The sequence below is a fragment of the Trichechus manatus genome, unplaced genomic scaffold, assembly GCF_000243295.1.
Source record: "Trichechus manatus latirostris isolate Lorelei unplaced genomic scaffold, TriManLat1.0 scaffold00131, whole genome shotgun sequence".
Lineage (NCBI taxonomy): Eukaryota > Metazoa > Chordata > Mammalia > Sirenia > Trichechidae > Trichechus > Trichechus manatus.
In genome coordinates this window covers 2,023,885-2,043,855 of record NW_004444067.1, presented here as the reverse complement: position 1 = coordinate 2,043,855, position 19,971 = coordinate 2,023,885, and the positions used below count along the sequence as shown (strand labels likewise).

The following is a 19,971-nucleotide window of genomic DNA, read 5'->3' as shown; positions in this document are numbered from 1 at the left end:
CCCCATCATACGTGCCGGCCCTCCAGGGCTCTCCCCCATAACACTCCCCATCGTATGTGCCGGCCCCCCAGGGCTCTCCCCCACAACACTCCCCATCATACGTGCTGGCCCCACAGGCTTCCCTGCAGGGTAAGGAAGCAGCCCAGCACCCTGACCCCGCCTTCCTGTTCCCCGGCCAGGCGTGCAGCCAGGGTGGCAGGACCTGCGCCTGCGGCACTCCTCCGTCTCCCTCCCTGTCTCCCTCCCGTTCGTTCCCTGAGGGACCCAGGGGGCTGGCTGCACAGTGGGCTCTGGGTGAGCATGGCCTGCAGCTCCCCTTCCTGCCCTCATCAGCACCCTGTAGCTGGCTTGGCCACCCCCTAAGGGTTTCCTAAGCACCCCCAGCCCAGGTCCTGGGCCGTACAGAGGCAAGAAATCCCCCTGGCTGTACATAGCCCCTTGGTGAGAGGAGGGTGGGGGCCCCCAGGCCTCATCTCTGCCCTGCAAGGGCCCCTCTGGAAGGTTTGGGGGTCCGGAGGTGGGGCTGGGCCTCCCAAGTGCAGCTGGGGACTCTGGACTAAAAGACCCCAACAAGTCCCGCTGGGCGTCGGGGCTGCTGGGTGGTGGGCGTCGGGGCTGCTGGGTGTTAGACGCCAGGCATGCCGTGCCGAGCAAGCCCGGCTGCCGGCTCCCTGAGGCTGGCCCAGTTCTGTTTCTCTGAGGGATTTCGGGTGTGGAGGAGTGGGGTTGGTGGAGAGGTGGCACTGGCTTCCACCCACCCACTGCCCAGCAGCTGGGACCTGGCCACCTTCTGGAGGCTGGCATGCCCTTGCCACTGAGCCATGTGATCCCAGGCCAGTTGCTGCCTCTTCTGGCCTATGTCTCCAGGCTGGTCAGCACGGGGCGTGGGAGCCCACCTTGACCTCTGTGACCCGCTTCTCCCCACCTCCCTCGGCAGGTCGCCAAAGCCCACGAGACCCCCCGGGAGGACGCCGCCCTCCCGAAGCCTGCTCTCCCAGCCCCACCACCCCCACAGCACCTGCAGCCAGAGAGTGACACCCCCCAGCAGCCCAGCAGCAGCCCTCGGGGCAAAAGTAGGAGCCCCGTGCCTCCCGCCGAGAAGGAGGGTAAGCTTGTTCCAGTGGCTGAGAGGGTCAAGGGGCGTGAGGGGCCAGCAGGAAGCACAGAGGATGTGTGTGTGTCCAGAGTGGCCATTGCAAACTCAAGGTCCACGGTGGCGAGGCAGGTAAAGTAAATGAGCAAACTGTGGAGTGGGGGGTGGGCTTAGTGTAAGGCAGTAGGGAGTGGTGGGGCCTGCAGCAAACTGGAGAACTCACGTTCTTTCTAAAGTGGGCAGCATATCGGCCTCAGCCAAGAGTTGCCATGTGGGACTGTAGGCCTGAAGGGCTTCTTCCAGAGAAATCTATGTTTTCATGAAGAATCTCTTAGTTGCTCAACATTGGTAACTTAGTCAAAATTTTTGAAAGCATTGTACATATGTGAAAGCACCGTGCACGTGTGAGAGCGTGTCTGCGGCCCAGCCTCTGGTGCGGTGTGATTCCATCCTCACATGAGCTTCTAGAACCATGGGTGAGGCACGGTGCCCGTTTGTCCCTACTCCAGCTCTCATTTTGCCCTTGCTCCAGGCCGAGGTCACTGGGTTTGCCAGGGACCCATCCGGTGGGGCGGTCCTCTAGGCAGCTGTGTGACCGCAGCTGCCCGGGGCGTATTTTATTGTTACTACGTGAAGCTGAAAGGAGACAGACGGGCCTGCCTTTCTGTTCTCTGGATCTCTTCTCTCTACACAATTCCTGCTGTACCTGGCAAACTCCGAGCCGGTGTCCCCAGGAGGCACCCTTCCCAGACCAGCCTGGCACACAGTGGGTGTTGTTGACAGTTTGCAGGCGGGCCAGTCCCCCTGTGGGTGCAGGCCAGGCCTCCCACCCCCGTCCTCCCAGGGACAGGCCGAGGTGTAGGAGCTGCCACATCTTCCCCCGCCCTGTTTTCCGACCTGCTCCCTCTCTAGAAAGCCAAGTTGGCCTGCAGCCAGGGCCATGCCCATCGAGGACAAAGGGCAGAGCAGGTCTTGAGAAGGAGGTCCACGCTTCCCACGAGTGCCCCGGGCCTGCCTGCCACTCCCTGTCTGATCCACCTGCCTTGCCCCACTCCCAGCTGCCCTCCACCTGCTGCAGGAAGTCTGCGCTGCCACCTGCAGGAATTGGGCTACCTGTCCAGTGCTGGCAACAGCCAAGCTCTGTTGCAGGCAGTGGGGCTGCCGCAGTGAGCGCGCAAGGCCCTGCCCCAGGGAGCTGCCCTGTCACGTGTGAGGGGGGGACACTCAGCACGTGGAAGAGGAGCAAAGCCCGAGGATTTTAGAGTAGTTCCTGCAGCAGAGGAAGCAAAGCAGGGGAGCAGTGAGGCCTGTGCAGGGGAAGGTCTCTGCAGAGCAGGGAAGGAGCCAGCCACGGGGGGATGTTCGGTCAGCCTTCCAGGCAGAGGCAACAGCAGGTGCAAAGGCCCTGGGGCAGGAGCAGACTTGGTGTGTTCAAGGAACAGCCAGGAAGCTGCTGGGGCTGGGGGCCAGAGGAGGAAATGGAGGGACGAGATTGTATAGGGCTTTGCAGGCCTCGGTGGAGTGGATTTTGTCTTAGGTGCAGTGGAAGCCTCTAAGCATTTGGAGTACGTGTGTGTGGAGGGGCGACCTCGTTACTAGTTTGGAAAGCTCTCTCTCTGGCCATTGTCGAGGGAAGGCTACAGGGCTTGAGGGCAGGAGCCAGCAGGACCTGCTGGTGGTCGGGTGTGGGGAGAGGCCAGGGAGGGCTGCCCTCTCTGGGCCCGGCCGGCCATACACCTGTCTACACTGGGGCCCCAGTACCCCAGGGTGGGGCAGGGCTCACAGGGCGAGGGTGAGATGCAGGGCCTGGCGCTGGAAAGGTGGTACGGGTTTGGGGGGTTGCGTGGCGATGTCAGGAGGCCAGACAGCTTTGGCCGTGTCGATTCTGAACAGGTCTAAGCCGCACTTGGGAAGGTGGGCACCAGCCAGGGCCTGCTGGGGTGGGTTGCGGGGCCCGTCCTGGAGAGTCAGCCGCTGGCCGGCGAGTTTCAGGCCCAAAGCTGCACAACTTCCTGGATGTGCTGCCACAGGAGTGTACCCAGCGTGTTCCACTCACGCTATCTGGGCTTCCGCTCAGCTGTCATAGGCAGCTGAATGGAGCACACGAGTGACCTTCTGGGCCTGCAGGAAGCATGCGTACCCAGTGCTTGGCCCTGGTGCAGAGCCAGCTCCTCAGGCCAGTCCCTGTGCTCCCGCGGGCCCACCTTAGGAATAGGCTGCTTCCTGGCTCTCAGCTGCCCGCCAGGCTGGCCCAACCCTGCTGTTCCCTCCAGCCTCACGGGCCACCCCCACCCTTGCCGCAGCCAGGGCACACGGGGCTGGGGCAGCTGGGTGGCAGGGTCCAGGGTGTTGGTGGGATGTTCCAGGCTGGGTAGACCTAGAAGGGTGTTCCCCCCAGCGACAGGTGGAACCTGAGAGTAGTTACTCTTCGTGTGTATGACCCTCCCCCACCCTACCCCGTGTCCTGCTGACCTCAGCAGGCGGCCGTCGAGTGTGGAGGCCCGCCGTCTCTCTGGGAGAGGATAGAGTGTGTGCAGCACTCCGCCCTCGTCCCCACCTGCTGTGCCTGTGGCAGGCATCACTCATCGGTCCTCGACCTCCTGCCATGCCCTAACAACACTTCAGAGTCTTTGCCTGTCATCTGGAGGTGACACCACTCTCCGTTCCTGTTCCCAGGCCAGAGGGCTCTCGTTCCCAAGTTCAGCCAGACCACACTGTCCCTCCTGCCCAACTTCTCGAGCTGGTTAGGGCCCCTGGGATCCGGCCTCGTGCTTCCCACCAAGTCTCAGGGGACAGGGCAAAGAGCATAGGACACGTTCGAGCAGAGGGTGAGAGGCTGGCAAGAGGACAAACCTGACTCCCTGGCCACTGGCTGTGCCTACAGGGTGCCCCCCGGGGCCGATGCCGCTCCTCTGCCTGTGGGCAGTGTGTACAGTGGTTAGGGTCACAGTCTGCAGCCCACTTGCCTGGGGTCAGATCTCACCTGCCACTCGATAGCTCTGGGCCTTTGACCAGGTGACCTAACTTCTCTGAGCCTCAGTTTTCCCATCTGTAGAGTCAGGACGAGTCTAGTCAGTTCCTCTTAGGGTGCCGTGAGGGTAAATGAGTTAATATGCGTACAGCCCGTAGATTACTTGTAAAGCAGATGGGAGGAGGCGTTAGCAGAGTAGTGCTTCTTGTATTGTCATGCCATTACTTGCAGCTGCGTGGGTCAGGAGGTTAAGGGTTCAAACCCTGGCTTGGACAAACACTTGCTGGTAGCCTTGGATGAGTCCATTGATATGTCTGTACCTCACTTTGCCTTCAGTGAAATGGGTCAGGTAACAGCCACTTCCTTATGAGCTTGCTGGTGAGCTGCTTCACCCGGTGGTGGAAGACTTGGCACAGAGCCTGGCACGTAGTACGTGCTCGCCACATAGTACGTGCTTAGCACACAGCCGCCGCCCTGGGGTTGCTGGGATCCAGGCGTGTCTCGGCGCTAGGCCTCCCTTTCTGGGGCTGGGGCCTGAGTAGGGTACAAGGAGGACCTGGGCTCTTAGCCACCCATCCCAGCCCCCACCTGCACACACTGCCAGCGAAGCATCTCTGAGTGGAGGTCTGCAGGCTTGTCCTGTGCAGGGCCTGGGAGCCTGTGTTCTTGGCTTTGTTGGCCAGTAGCCCCTGTGGCAGCCTCTCCCATCTGCTGTAGACAGTAAATGAACGGATGGGTGTGCCTTCCAATAAAACGTTATTTATAAAGGCAGGCGAGGCTCTGCACGGCTGGTTTAGGGGTGCGGTCAGGGCCTCTGGCCTGCTGGATACTGTGTTGGGGGGCTACAAGGCCTCCTGTGACTTCAGGGCCACGAGAGCCCCAGCCCATCCTGGGAGACACCTGCGTGTTGAGTGGGAGTTGCTGGGTACTCAGCAGGACTTGGGCCGGTGTGAACCCCAGTCCTGATGGCTGGGACCCTGCCCCACCAGCACTGTGGTCTAGGTAAGACCTCTTGTTAGAACAAGTTGGTCGGGCTGTGGGGTCCCTGAGGGGTGGCCAAGTGCAGCCTGACTGTCTTGCCCCTGCCCTCAGCAGAGAAGCCCGTGTTCTTCGCAGCTGAGGGCCAGAAGCTTCCCACGGAGACCCCCTGCTGGACGCAGGGGCTGCCTTTCCCTGTGCCCCCCCGTGAGGTGATCAAGGCTTCCCCACACACCCCGGACCCCTCGGCCTTCTCCTATGCCCCTCCTGGTGAGTAGCCTCGGCCCGGGCTTGGGCTGCTGGGGGCAGCCACCACACCGAGTCAGCCAGCGCGCTTTCACTGAGCACTGATTGCCCTGGCTCAGTACTGCACACGTCTTAGCGTCTGATGGGGCCCTGTGGTAGGGTAGCCTGGGCAGTGGAGGGAACGCAGGCATCCGTTGAGATTTGGGAAGTCTGCGGGATTGGGATTGAAGCAGCGGGCAGTAGGGAGCCACAGATGGTGCTTGAGCTGGCAAGGGGCTTAGAGTTGGAGAAAGGGCAGATGGAGAGAAAAGTCTGGGGAGGGCAGGAGAGCGGCTGCTCTGGTTTAGAAATGCTTAAGGCTGGGTATGAGATCTGTTGTTGGGGTTCTCCAGTCACACTGGGCCCCCCAGTGATAGACACGGCGTAGCCAGGGGACTGGTGTGGACTGAGGTATTAGCAGAGAGGATTCCGAGGGACAAGTGGGCAGAGCAAGCTGGGAGAAGAATGGGGAAGAGCATGCTAAGTAGTGGGAACAGCCTGTGCAAAGGTCCAGGGGCAAGAAAGAGTATGCAGAGTTTGAGAAACTGCACCCACTGCCAGGAGGAAGCTTGGTGGCCAGGGAGGCTAGGCAACGGGTGGGGGCCAGATCAAGTGACCCTGAACACTGTGTCAGGGGCGAAACTATCCTGAGGGCAGTAGGGAGCCATAGAAGGTTTGGAGCAGGGGAGGCATGAACCAGTGGATTCTTTTAAAAATCCCTTTGGTTCCTGTGAGGGGAGTGGACCGTTAGGGGATAAAGTGGGAGCAGGAAGGCCAGTTAGGCGTCCGGGTGACAGGCGCTTGGCCCAGGCTGCCGGGCAGTGGGGTAGGTGGAGGATGGCATCCTTGGGGAAGTAGTATGTGAGCCAAGGAAGCAGCAGCTGACCAGGACAGAGACCCTAGGGGCATGAGGGACGCAGCTGGTCTGGAAGCAGATAGAGAGCAGCTCTGGGTCCAGCAGAGCAGGGCCTGCCCACCCCAGGCCCCTGATGGACAGATATGTGCCCACAGGTCACCCGCTGCCCCTAGGTCTCCACGACACCGCCCGACCCGTGTTGCCACGCCCACCTGCCATCTCCAACCCACCACCCCTCATCTCCTCCACGAAGCACCCCAGCGTCCTTGAGAGGCCCCTGGGGGCCATGTCCCAGGTGAGGCAGAGTGGCTGTGCGGCCAGTTCCCAGAGAGCAGCCCCTTCCTCTCTCGGGTTTGGTCTTCCCGTCTGTAAAGTGGGCACATTGGGATGAGAGCAGCACCTTCCCCTCTCGGGGGTTGTCTTCCCATTTGTAAAGTGGGTGTATTGGGATATCGGATCAGCAAGGTCTGGGTGGGGGCCGGGCTCTTGGGGGGCCTAACTTATCCCCATTCACGGGGGTGCTAGGGTCCAAGCTGGCCGGAGCCTACCCTGGGCACTCGGAGCTGCAGGATCTTATGTTGTTATGTGCTTTCAAGTTGATTCTGACTCACGGTGTCCCCGTGTGGCAGAGTAGAACTGCCCTGTAGGGTTTTCCAGACTGTGTGGCCTTGGGCAAATGGCTGAGCCTCTCTGTGCCTCCGTTTCCCCATCTCCGTTTCCCCGTGAGGCGCTTAGCAGGGCACCTGGGGTGTGGTGAGCGCGCAGTAGCTGGCCGTGTCTTCCCCAGCATGGCGCCAGGCCTCTTCTCCCGTGCACCTTTTCATTTAATCTGCCAGGTGACGGTTCCCACTGCACAGGTGGGGACCTGAGGCCCCAGGAGAGGAGCTGACTTGTCCAAGGTCACATGCTGGCAGGTGGGGTGCAGTCCGAGGTTTCCTCTGGGGCCCTTGTGAAAAGAGATGCCAGGGTGCAGGTGGAAGGACACCATGGGGGCCCTGGTGACCGTACGGCTTCTGCCCCTGCAGGGCATGTCAGTCCAGCTCCACGTCCCGTACTCAGAGCACGCCAAGGCGCCTGTGGGCCCCATCACCATGGGGCTGCCCCTGGCCATGGACCCCAAGAAGCTAGGTAAGGGTCCGGGCCCCCCAGGTACCCCAGGCTTGTCTCCACTGTCCTGTGGGGGGGGGGGGGCAAGGGCAGTGTATCCTGCCCCATGGGACTCTGGGTGGATCTGGGGAGGGCAGGATGCTGGTGTGAAGGGACAGCCCTGCCGCGTCTCACCCCAGTGGTGCGTGGCTCACCCTCTTGCCCTCCCCAGCGCCCTTCAGTGGCGTGAAGCAGGAGCAGCTGTCCCCACGCAGCCAGGCCGGGCCCCCGGAGAGCCTGGGTGTGCCCACAGCCCCTGAGACATCCGTGCTAAGAGGTGAGGCCACGGGGCAGCACAGGGGAGGGCAGGGTCTGGACCACCCCTCTGCCTCATTCCCCAGCCTCTACCCCTCCATTCCAGGGGGATGCAGGCAGAACGGGGCCCTCCCAAGACCCTTTATCCCAAACCTCCTGACACACGTCGGCTCCCCAGGGCCCAGAAAGCCTCTCCCAGTTGTCTGCCGTGTTACCTGGGGGCATGGGGCCAGCCTCCAGGGCACAGTTGGGATGGCTCTCAGGACGGGGCCTCGTATCTTACAGGGACATCTCTGGGCTCAGTCCCTGGAGGAAGTGTCAGCAAAGGCATGCCCAGCACGCGGCCACCGGCAGAGAATCCCATCATGTACCGCGGCTCCATCACCCACGTAGGTGTCACGGGCACAGCTATCCAGTGTCGGCCAACATAGCATAGCAGTGCCTTTCCTGGCCAATGTTGGCGACCCCCCGGCCTGTGCTTTCCTGATGAGAAGGGCAGCTGCCTTGGGGGGTTACCTGTGTTAGTCTGTTTATACCACACTCTGTGCAGAAGAAGGAGCCCTGGTGGCATAGTGGTGAAGTGCTCAGCTGCTAACGAGCGAGTCCACAGGAGATATGGTAGTCTGCTTCCATGAAGATTACAGCCTTGGAAACCCTATGGGGCAGTTCTGCTCTGTCCTGTAGGGTTGCTATGAGTCGGAATTGACACTATAGCAGGGGGTTTGCATGCAGAAGTATCCTCAAGTACAGCAGAGATCCTATCTCAGAGGCTTGCTTGAAAAGTTTGAGACTTCTGGATTCAGGGTGACTTCTTTTCCCCCCCCTTGGAGACCAGGATCTAGGATAAACTGCAGTGGGTGCCTTTGCTCCTGACCCCACAGGGAGTGGCTCCATTGCAGAGACTCTCTGAGTTCCATGAAGTTCACACACAGTAGGACCCTGGATTGGATTGGTTCTTGGATGGCAGAAAGAGAAGAGAAATTGGGGCTCCAGGACACCTGTCCATGCCAGGTGCCTTTGAGAGCAGGCAGCCCTCACCCTTGAGTGGGAGGTATTGTGTCCATTGTGTGAATGTGCACACTGAGGCCCAGAGAGGCCAGGGGGCAGGGTCTCACAGCAGCTTGGTGAGGCTGCATTTGACACCTGGAGGTCTGACTGGAGGCACTTTCTTACCCACACACTCGGGTTCTGGGAAGATGTTCAAGGCAAGAAGCCGCCCCATGTGGCTGTCTTCCCTCTGCTTTGCTTGGATATGCCCCCTAACGAGGAGCTCACTCCCTGTAAGGCAGTGGTTCTCAGCTGGGGGTGACTGCCCCCAGAAGACATGGGGCAATGCCTGGGAGCATTTTGGGTTGTCACAACTTGGGGGGCACGGCTGGCATCCAGTGGGCGGAGGCCAGGATGCCGACTACGCATCTACAGTGTGCAGGATGGCCCTGCAGCGACGAACCGTCTGGCCCAAAATGTCAGTAGTGCCGAGATTAACAGACCCTACTCTAGAGCTCAGGTTCCTGGTGTCCTGCCCTGAGCTGACTCCTCGGTCTGGCTTTGGGAAAAAAGTACGTGAGACCTGGTTGCCCAGCACAGGGGCCCGAAACCCCAGATTCTTTGCCAGCTTTCGTTGATAAGTGGTTGCTGAGGCTTTGAGAAGGAGAAGCCCATACAGTGTAGAGGTTGGGGCACAGACTCGGGGGCCAGCCTGCCCAGGTTCAGATCCCAGCCTCATCACTCAGTAGCCAGGTGACCCTGGGCAAAGTCACTTAACCTTGCTGGGCCTCAGTTTCCCCACCTGTACGATAGAAATAGGCCTAGTGTTAGTTTTTACCTCATGTTCTTGTTGAGTGCCATTGAGTCGTAGCAACCCCAAGAGACAGAGTAGAACTGCCCTGTAGGGTTTCCTAGGCCGTAATCTTTACGGGAGCAGATCGTCAGGTGTTTTCACCTGCAGAGCTGCCAGTGAGTTTGAACTGGCAGCGACCTTTTAGTTAGGAGCCAGGCACTTAACCATTGTGCCACCAGGGCTTCCTCATCTACCTCATTAGGGTGGTTTTAAGATTTAATGAGTTAATGCTGAGAACAGTTAGTGCTGAGAACAGTGCCCGTTACTAGAGCGCTTGGGAGGTGACCCTGCTTGTCACGATCGCTGTTTTCTTCTGCGTGCTTGTGTCCTGGGGCTCTGCTTCCGCTTTTGAGACACCACATGTGTGCACACGTGCGGTGGTGGACACATGTCCTTGTAAACACATGTGTGTACTTGGGATGCCTTTGTGCAAGTTGGGTTGACCCTTGTGTCTGGCGGGCGTGTGGGATCCTCAGCCGCAGCCACCCGCCATGTGCTCACCGCCTCGGCACCCACAGGGCACTCCAGCCGACGTCCTGTACAAGGGCGCCATCACCAGGATCATCGGTGAGGACAGCCCCAGCCGCCTGGACCGTGGCCGGGAGGATGGCCTGCCCAAGGGCCACGTCATCTACGAGGGCAAGAAGGGCCATGTCCTCTCCTATGAGGGTGAGTTGCTAGGGCTGGTGGGGGCAGATGGGCCGGTGAGCCCTCACCCCGCTGTCCTACCCAACTGCAGGGCCGTCGACGCCCAGGCCTGATGTCTGGGTGACAGGTCTAGTGGGAAGTGGGGAAAGCCGGGCCGTCGGCATCTCCTGGACACGTCAGTCCCAGTGTGTGGAGCCCTGCCCCGGGAGCTCCTGGCCGAGCACACCCACACACGAGGTGTTTGTGCTGCATGCAGGGAGACCCTCGTTAACACTGATACTAGGACCTGCCCTGTCCAACTCCGTTTGTCCATGTGATTGCCTTGGTGCCCTGGAGTCAAGAGAAGTGTCCAGAAAAATGTGGTGGGCAGTTTTGCTTGATTTTTGGTGTGGGTCCAGGATGGAGCCAGATGTGCTCAGAAGACAAGTCCGAGGGGTGTGTGGCTCTCTCGTCAGCCTTGTATGGCTGGGAGCTAGGAGGATGGGTTTAATTCCATTTTGCAAATGAAATCTAGGTACAGCAATGTCCAGTGGTCCTTCTGTGTGGCCACCTTCCCAGCCCGTCAAGGAAAGGAGGCCCTGGACTGGGGAGGCTTCACAGGGAGGCGGAGTGGGGTGATAACAGGAAGCACTGAGAGGTGGTGATCTCCCCATCCCTGGAGATATGCAAACCAGAGAGCTGGGCTCCAGCAGCAGGTCACATCAGCCTTTGCCACCTCTGCCTAGTTCTTTACAATTTAGGGGGCATGTTTGTTGATGGCCTCACAGGGAGCATGGTAGGTTTCCAGGTGGGGGAACCAAGGCCCAGGCTCACACTGCCAGGCTTCCACTGTGCAGGTGACCACAGGGGGCAATGGCCAGAGTGGTCCTCTGAGCCTGCTTCAGTACCCCTCACCCTTCTCTCCTCTTCTGGGCTCTGGGCCCCCGAGCCCGGGAACCCTGCGAGGAAGGAGTTAAGGAGGCTAAGAGCTGGGGGAGCGAGCTTCCTGGCAGCCACGGGACCCCGGGGGCTGTGGAGATAAAAGCTGCTAATGCACCCCTGGCAGCGGCTGGCAGCTGCACGCCGTAAATTGCTTCCTCTTCACGGAGACTGGCTGACGTCTCGGAGCGGCTCGCTCAAGCCCTCGGTGAAGCTTTTTCCTCCCCACCCACCTCTGCTGCACCCGATGGCCTCCCCGCCCAGGCCTCCACTGGGGAGTGGAGGTGAGACCGTGTGACAGGCATGTGCTTCCCTCTGCTGCCACGTGGAGACGGTCTTGGGTACAGGCCATCATCTGCATCTTTGGGTCATCCCATCTGGGAGTTCAGGCTCGGTCCCCAGCTGAATGCACTGGCTTGTGGCTCAGGAGTCCCTGAGGGAGGGTCCCAGCAATCAAGTCTGCAGGACTGTCGGGAGAGAGTGAGCACTGGATTGGAATCGCAGCTCTGAACCAGTTCTACTTTATCATCTTCAAAATGGGTTGACATCAGGGCTTTCAATTCTCATACGCTGCTGGGGCTGGGTGGCTGTGAGGAAGCAGACCAGGGGTAGGCAGTAGGGAGTGGCGAGGCCTGTGGCACCCTGGAGAGCGAGTGCTGCATCTGGAGGAGCATCTGCCGTCCACCACGAGCTGGTTGTCACCCTGTGCTCCTGTGAGATCTCACCGTTTTCAGCCAAAGTCTCCCAACGTTTAGACGTCAGCAGTTAGTGTGAGAAACCTTAGAACAGCAGTGTGCTGTGTCCGTAGGCTGGACTTGGCCACAGGCTACCAGCGTGCAGGCTCTGGGGTGGTGAGTGCTGGAGGGCCAGTTGAGGTAGCAGATTGAGATCCTCCAGGAGCAAGGAGGATCTCAGTCGTACCTGCAGAGTGGCAGGGCTGGGCCCGCAGGAGCTGATTTCTAATGCTCCCAGACTCGGCCCTCTTAGGAAGGGGGGTCCCCTTCCAGGAGCCCAGCCTGATGGGCGAGACCAAGCCTTAGCCTTAGCTGGACCTAGACCTGTCCGGGGCCTGGAGCCCAGCCTGAGCACCGCCCCTAAACCCCCAGTCCCTCTGGGCTCACTCTGGCTTGGCGAGGTGACCTCTGCCACAGAGACTCCTTCACTCTGACCTCCCGCCCCCAGACACACTCCGCCCTCACGTAAACGTGTGTGTACATATTAGTACACGTGCACATGGACTCAGGCAGCGCACTGGGTGTGAGGATGGCTGCGCACCTCTTGGCACGCCGCGACACACGTGTTCATGGAGTCATTTTGTGTTCAGCGGTCAGGCGCGCACACGTCCACACACACAGACCCCCACTGACACACGTGGTCCTGCGTGTCCACGTGTTCACAGCCTCCCAGCATACATTTGCTCACTCACATGCTTGTGTCGCGCTGGGACTGTGTGCGTGGACAGGTTGGTGCACGCACACATGCTCGTGGTGGCCAAAGGCACACTTATGTGTTGACAGGACCACCTGATGATTCTGGGCGGGGCTGCAGGAACCTCGCCTGCCTGCCCATGTGAACCTCCTAGAAAGGCTGAGAGGCTGGTTGCTGGGGTCCTGCCGGTCAGCCCTGGGCTGGATCACAGGTCCTAGGTTCCTGTGGCCTCGGGGGTCTGTATGTCAGACACTACTGACGCCTGCCGTCGCCAGCCTAGCTCTGCACACACGTCCGCCCCGTCGCCAGGCCCTGACCTCACCACCATGCTTTCTGCTGTCCAGGTGGCATGTCTGTGTCGCAGGGCTCCAAGGAGGATGGCAGGAGCAGCTCTGGCCCTCCGCATGAGACAGCTGCCCCTAAGCGCACGTATGACATGATGGAAGGTCGCACCAGCAGGGCCATCTCCTCCAGCAGCATCGAAGGTGTGTGCCCTGCCCTGCCCGGCCCGTGTGCCAGTGGACACAGACGTGCTAGGGGGCCCAGGACCTGCCCCCGGAGCTTCCCAGCTGACTGGGTTGTAACCACAGAGAGAGAAGTCATCTCGCAGCGCCCCCTTGAGAGAGGGGGTGGCTGGTCCTATTTTACAGATAGGAAAAGTGCAGCTGCATTTTCTGAGGCTCAGTCTTGGGGCGGTGCAGAGTGTAACATACAGATACATGGAAGACGGAGCACCTGGTTGCTGGGTTCCAGTCAGCCATCATCATCAGGGAGATGGCCTTTAGTCACATGAGGGACCCATTACTGGGGGTTGTGGTTCGGGCCCTGGGCCCTGTCACTGACCGAAGTCGACTAGGTCAGGGACCCAGAGAATGATGGTCTTGCCCTTCCCCAGGTCTCATGGGCCGCGCCATCCCACCCGAACGGCACAGCCCGCACCATCTCAAAGAGCAGCACCACATCCGCGGCTCCATCACGCAAGGTACCGCCCGGCCCCCGAGGGGCCCCAGCTACAGCCAGCCCTCAAGGGGTTTATAGTCATAGTGGGCAGGGGAAGGGAGATTTGCCCAGAATGCTCAAACGGAACTTAAAAAGACGGGTACGTGAGTGTGACACCCAGATACGTGGAAAGGGATGTCATACACCTGTCCGTGAGCGTAACACACAGGTACACGGACAGGAGCAGGATACACATGCGCTTGACAAGTACAGTGTAGATCCAGATATGAAGCAAGAGTGTTTCTTACTTATTTGAAAACAAAAATAGAAAGCAGAGTATCAGCCGTCATCTGAAACCTATGACTTCATAGGTACTGTTCACTGAGAGTCTTCCGTGTGCTTGGCACTGACCCACGCACGCTTACATACCATCTCATGGTGAGAAGGATGCAGTTGGTAGGCCCATGTCGCAGATGGGGAAATGGAGACTCGGAGGCCAGGTTCTCTTTCCTGGTCAGTGGCAGAACCAGCTACTGTAGCCATGGGTCTTGGCTCTTGATCTGCATTATCTCATTTAATGTTCATGATTTTGTGAGGTGGTTCTGGTAAACATCCCCATTTTATATATGAAGAAACTGAGGTTCAGAAGAGGTGAAGGGATGTGCTCAGGGTCACACAGCAAGTGAACACTGGAAAGCAGGCAGCCTGGCTCCAGAGCTGGCCGGTATGGAGGTCCTGGACAGGGCAAGGCAGGTCTGGGGCCAAGGGGTCAGCTCCCCTCCCGCCCCGCAGGGATCCCACGCTCCTACGTGGAGGCCCAGGAGGATTACCTGCGACGGGAGGCCAAGCTGCTGAAGCGAGAGGGCACACCCCCGCCACCTGCCCGCGACCTGACTGAGGCCTACAAGGCCCGGCCCCTGGAGACGCTGGGCCCACTGAAGCTGAAGCCAGCCCACGAGGGCCTGGTGGCAACGGTGAAGGAGGCCGGCCGTTCCATCCATGAGATCCCCCGCGAGGAGCTGCGGCGCACGCCCGAGCTGCCCCTGGCCCCGCGACCCCTCAAGGAGGGCTCCATCACCCAGGTACAGGCTCAGGGGCAGGGCCGCCCCGCCAAGATCTGGGAGGGGCTGTTGGAGCTGTTGAGGTTCGGAGTCACACAGCTGCCTTTCACAGACCATGGCCTCATTTAATCGTATTCTCAACCTTGTGAGGCTAATGTCCATTATCCCTATTCTCCAGGGAGGCACACTGAGGCCCCAAGAGTCAGGCAGCCTGCCCAGAGTTAAAGGTGACAATAAATGTCTGTCGTCAGTTGAATCCTTCATGGGCCAGGGGCTGCCAGAGGGTTTTCTGTGCATGACTTGTTCACCACTTGCAACAGTGTTGAGGTGGTTCTCTTAACTGTTCTCATCTTGTTGGTGAGTGAACTGAGGTCCAGAGAGGTCCAGCGACTTGTCCAGGGTCACACAGCAAGTAGGTGACAGTTGTGAAACTCAAATCCAGATGTATCTCAATCTGCAACAGCTGTACTTCTCAGCATCCACCTCCCCCACTGGTGGGATGTATTTCATGTGGCCCCAGCACCCCTAAGAGGCCCTAGCCCAGTAGGGGAAGGTTAGCTCTGGCTGTATGAGGAGCTGGGTAGCAGGAACCACCTGAGAGCCACTGTCCCTTCAGGTGCTCAGAGGTGGCCCGATGGCAACAAGGCAGGAGAGTGGGTGGAGAGGGATACGGCGGTGTCATGGGAGGGGTCAGCCTGTGGAACGGTGCAAAGTGCCCGTGGAGAAAGCCGGAGGCGCAGGAGATGGTCTCATCCAGTGCCAGCGGGAGAGTCTGGCTCCGTCTCCAGGCAATTATGGAGCCACTGGCAAGCGTCCATCATGGGGAGGGGGGGGCGCAGTCTGATTCTATAATATTCTCTTTCATGAGAGTGTTTCCCTTTTCTGATTCATTCCTGAATGAATGCAGAGTGTTGTTACTTGAAGGACATGGTGCCCCACTGTGTACAGTGTTCCCCAAACCTGCTAAAACCGGTGGCAGTTCCAAGTCCGTCTACAACCCCCTCTGCAGCCACCCATTCCGACCAGAGAGCAGACATGAGCCTCAGCCCTGACCTCAGCACCCTAGGCCTTAAGCCCCAGGGTGGGTGGAACTGAATTTTGTTGCTAAACATTCCTGCTCGGCATTAGGGGACATTGGCTATGGGGCATGGAGGGTTCCAGGCTGAAAAGAGGAAGGTTTTTGCTGGCCTGGGAGCATCGAGTGTCTTTCCATCATGGGTCGTCAGACGGTCCACCACTTACTCCAGGAAGTTGACTGGCTGACCGACCCATTTTCTGCCACCTCTGCAGCTGGCCCTGGGTGACTCTGGGGGCCAGGTGGGAGGCCAGGACGGGCGAGCAGGGCAGCAAGAAAGTTACACTGATCTCAGGCCTAGCAACACCTTCCTCTCCCTGCCCCATTTTATGGACAGGAAGCTGAAGCTCAGGCTATACAGTGGTCCGGGCCCACAGACTGTGACTATGGCTTTGCTCACACCCCGTCTCCCCCAGGGCACCCCGCTCAAGTACGACACCGGTGCGTCCTCCGCCAGCTCCAAGAAGCATGACGTCCGATCCATCATCGGCAGCCCCGGGCGGACGTTCCCGCCCGTGCATCCGCTGGATGTGATGGTCGACGCCCGGGCACTGGAGCGAGCCTGCTATGAGGAGAGCCTAAAGGGCCGGCCAGGGACTGTCAGCAGCTCAGGGGGCTCCATCACGCGTGGCGCCCCAGTCATTGTGCCTGAGCTGGGCAAGCCACGGCAGAGCCCCCTAGCCTATGAGGACCACGGGGCGCCCTTTCCTGGCCACTTGCCCCGTGGCTCACCCGTGACCACGCGGGAGCCCACACCGCGCCAACAGGAAGGTGAGTGTGCTTGCGTGTGGACAAACTTCCTGTCTCAAGACACTGCTTTGCCATCCACCATTGGCTCAGGTCAGATGGGTGTGGGAGAGGCTCCCCCTTTTCAGGACACTGCCTCATCATCTGCCGTTAGCTCAGGTCAGATGGGTGTGGGAGAGGCTCCCTGTCTTCAGGACACTGCCTCTCCGTCCACCGTTAGCTCAGGTCAGAAACCTGGGAGTCCTCAGGGCCACCCGTACTCCACCCCAGCCAGGCCATCAACAAGAGCTGTAGGTTCTACCTCTGACTCATATTCAGGATGGAGTCACTTCTCTCCGCATCTCTGTCACCAGCCAGGCCACCACGGTTCCTCACCTATTTCTCTTATTCTGCTACAGTCTGCCTTCCAAATGGCAGCGAAAATAATTTTTGAAAATTTAAATCAAATTTTGCCACTGCCCAGCGTAAATCTTTCCAGCGACTTCCCGTACTTAGAAAAAAGAATCTGAATTTCTCCCCGTGATTTTGGGGACTCTGCCTGCCCTGGCTCTGCCCACCTTTCTGCTCTCCTGTCTCCTTTGTATGCCTCAGGCCCAGTCACATTGGCTCCTTGAACATGCCCAGCTTGCTCCCTGCTCAGGGCCTTTGCACGTGGTGTTCCTGCTACGCAGAATGCCCCCTCCCCTTCAAGTCTCCCTAACTGGTCCCTTTCCGTCTCTGTGCAGATGTCACCTCCTTAGAGGCTCTTAATGACCCAACCCCCGTCCTGGTCACACTCGCCACATTTTACAGTGGCCTTCAGAGCACGTTCACTCAGCAGTGCTTGTCTGTTTGCTGGTTGATTGTCTGTCTCCCATGTTAAATGTCAGTGCAATGAGAGCTGGGGCTTTTGTCTGCTTTGCTCGCTGGGGCGACCTCAGCTACCGTAACAGCGTGCAGCACACAGTAGGGACTCCATATATACTTTTTGATTGATTGAACGAACAAATGGCCACTTGGAGGAAAGGAGGAACAAAATAAATAAAAGGACTAAAAAGCAAGTGACTTGATGAATAAATGTAAGAAAAGATAAAGTAAGTGGAGTGAAGAACTGAACGGATGAGGGGAACGGGCTGGGCCACAGCCCTCAGAGACCCCACCCCAAGTCCCTTCCCATAGCACTAGCCTCGGCAGCCCTTGCGTTGAAGGGGCCGGGACGGCCCTGGTGCAGAGTTCCAATGCTGCCCCCTCTCCCCGTCCCCACAGGTAGCCTCTCGTCCAGCAAGGCATCCCAGGACCGGAAGCTGACGTCCACTCCACGAGAGATCGCCAAGTCCCCACATAGCACTGTGCCCGAGCACCACCCCCACCCCCTCTCACCCTACGAGCACCTGCTGCGGGGCGTGAGCAGTGTGGACCTGTACCGCGGCCACATCCCGCTGGCCTTTGACCCCACCTCCATACCTCGCGGCATCCCTCTGGATGCAGGTGACTGCCCAGCCCACAGACCCTGCATTGACAGGGACGGTGCAGGGAGGGCCAGGGACTCCTCGGGCATCCACAGCTAGGCTCCTCTGAAGGGGAAACTGAGCCCCAGAGGTGGGAGACCCATTGGTGCCATCATGTGAACAGTTGAGGTTAGAACACAATTTCTCTAGACAATCTGAGGGCCACTCTGGGGTACACATTTTCAGTGGTTTTCTTTTCTACAGGATTTATCAGAGCCTTTAAAATCACAAATGGGCTCTGGAGCGCTTTCAAAGATGGCACAAGTTTAAGCATTTCCCAAACTGACATGATTTCCAAATCCTCTGTTTAAAAAGAAGCATCCCTCAGATGTATTAGTAGCCTGCATTTTGGATGCCCCAGTTTTGGGGGAACTTCGATCCAGAGAACAGCATCAGTAGGAGGGACGCCCATGTTTTGGGGAGCAAGTGTTTCCCTACTTGGGGGGTGAGGGAAGGCACTTTCAGGCCTTCAGTTCTCTTTTGTGCGTTTTTTTGTTTGGGTTTTTGTTTGTTTGTTTGTTTCTTGTTTTTGGAAATTTCATAGCTATTTGTGAATAAATTTCATCTCTCCATCTTAAAAACATGAGTTACCTAGGGTACCGTCTGGGTCTCTCACATCAGAGATTCATATTTAAGGGGCTGGGGAGGCCCAGGCATAGATGGGTATTGTTTTCCTTTTTTTTTATTAGTGTGCTTTACATGAGAGTTTACAGCTCCAGTTAATTTCTCACACAAAAATTTATACACATACTGTTTTGTGACGTTAGTTGGCAGTCCCCACGATGTGACAGCACACTGCCGTTTTCCACCGGGTTCCCTGTGTCCATTCAACCAGTTCCTGTCCCTCCCTTCCTTCTCCTGCCTCTGGACAGGAGCTGCCCGTTTGGTGGCACATATAAGAAGCACAGTCCTCACACATATTTTTTGTTGTATAGTCCTGTAATCCGTCTAAAGAGTGGGCTTCAGGAATGGTTTCAGTCCTGGGTTAACACTGCGTCTAGTAGCCATAGTCTTGGGGTTCCTCCAGTCTCTGTCAAACCATTAAGTCTGGTCTTTTTATGTGAATTTGAGTTCTGTTCTACATTTTTTCTCCTGCTCTGTTTGGGACTCTGTTGTTATCGCTATTCAGAGCAGTCATTGGTAATAGCTGGGCACCATCTAGTTCTTCTGGGCTCAGGCTGGTAGAGTCTCTCGTTTATGTGGTCCTTTAGTCCTTCGGCCTAGTATTTTCCTTGTGTCTTTGGTTTTCTTCATTCTCCTTTGCTCCAAGTGGGATGGGACCAATTGATGCATCTTAGATGGCCACTTGCAGGCTTTTAAAACCCCAGATGCCACTCACCAGAGTGGGATGTAGAACATTTTCTTTATAAACTATGTTATGCCGATTGACCTAGATGTCCCCTGAAACTATGGTCCCCAGGCCCCAGCCCCAGCTACTCTGTCCCTCAAACTATTTGGATGTATCCAGGAAACATCTTTGCTTTTGCTCTGTAGGGTGTTTTTAGGGATCCAGGGGTGTAAGTAGAAGGTGCCAGGGTTCAGGAGTGGGGGGATTAAGGCGGGTGGGGGCTACATCCTCTGACGAAGGCGTGGGCCCGCCTGACCCTGTTCCCCTTCCCCTGACAGCTGCCGCCTATTACCTGCCCCGGCACCTGGCCCCCAACCCCACCTACCCGCATCTCTACCCCCCATACCTCATCCGCGGCTACCCCGACACGGCGGCCCTGGAGAACCGCCAGACCATCATCAACGACTACATCACCTCGCAGCAGATGCACCACAATGCAGCCACCGCCATGGCCCAGCGTGCCGACATGCTGCGGGGCCTGTCACCCCGCGAGTCCTCGCTGGCGCTCAACTACGCCACCGGCCCGCGAGGTGGGTGTGCCAGGCAGGCCGTCTCCATTGGAACGGGTGTTACTCCTGGTTTGCCCAGGTCTGCTTGATCGGGCAGAGGACGTGGCGTCCCAGAGTGTACGGCTGTGTTCTTACCCAGGCGGCTAGCATGTGTTCCCTTCAGAAGCCTGGGTGTGTGGGTGTCCCTGGGCCCCATCGGGTGGGTCTGGAATGGCGCATGCTGTGAGCATAGATAGGTGCATGCGCTGTGGGGACGAGCTAGCCTCTGACACGTGTGCGCGTTGTGTGCGTCCGTGTGCATCTGTGGAACGAACACATAGCTGTGTGCTTTCTTGGGCTACAGGGTCCTTAGGGATTTAAAAGCAAAAAGATCGTAACGTGAAGAGG

At 58.4% G+C, this 19,971-nt stretch overlaps 1 protein-coding gene across 3 annotated transcripts in view; it reads left to right on the top strand.

Annotated features, from left to right (window-relative positions):
• NCOR2 (nuclear receptor corepressor 2) overlaps positions 1-19,971 on the top strand; it is a 133,690-nt gene that overhangs the window by 100,991 nt on the left and 12,728 nt on the right. For all 3 annotated transcript variants that reach the window (XM_004385002.2, XM_004385001.2, XM_004385000.3), the window contains 13 exons: positions 938-1,106; positions 5,157-5,312; positions 6,339-6,478; positions 7,209-7,311; positions 7,502-7,606; positions 7,870-7,973; positions 9,943-10,093; positions 12,763-12,903; positions 13,314-13,400; positions 14,150-14,439; positions 15,910-16,264; positions 17,486-17,707; positions 19,354-19,605. In XM_004385002.2, the coding sequence (XP_004385059.1) occupies positions 938-1,106; positions 5,157-5,312; positions 6,339-6,478; positions 7,209-7,311; positions 7,502-7,606; positions 7,870-7,973; positions 9,943-10,093; positions 12,763-12,903; positions 13,314-13,400; positions 14,150-14,439; positions 15,910-16,264; positions 17,486-17,707; positions 19,354-19,605 (2,275 nt within the window). The remainder of the gene's footprint in view (positions 1-937; positions 1,107-5,156; positions 5,313-6,338; positions 6,479-7,208; positions 7,312-7,501; positions 7,607-7,869; positions 7,974-9,942; positions 10,094-12,762; positions 12,904-13,313; positions 13,401-14,149; positions 14,440-15,909; positions 16,265-17,485; positions 17,708-19,353; positions 19,606-19,971) is intronic.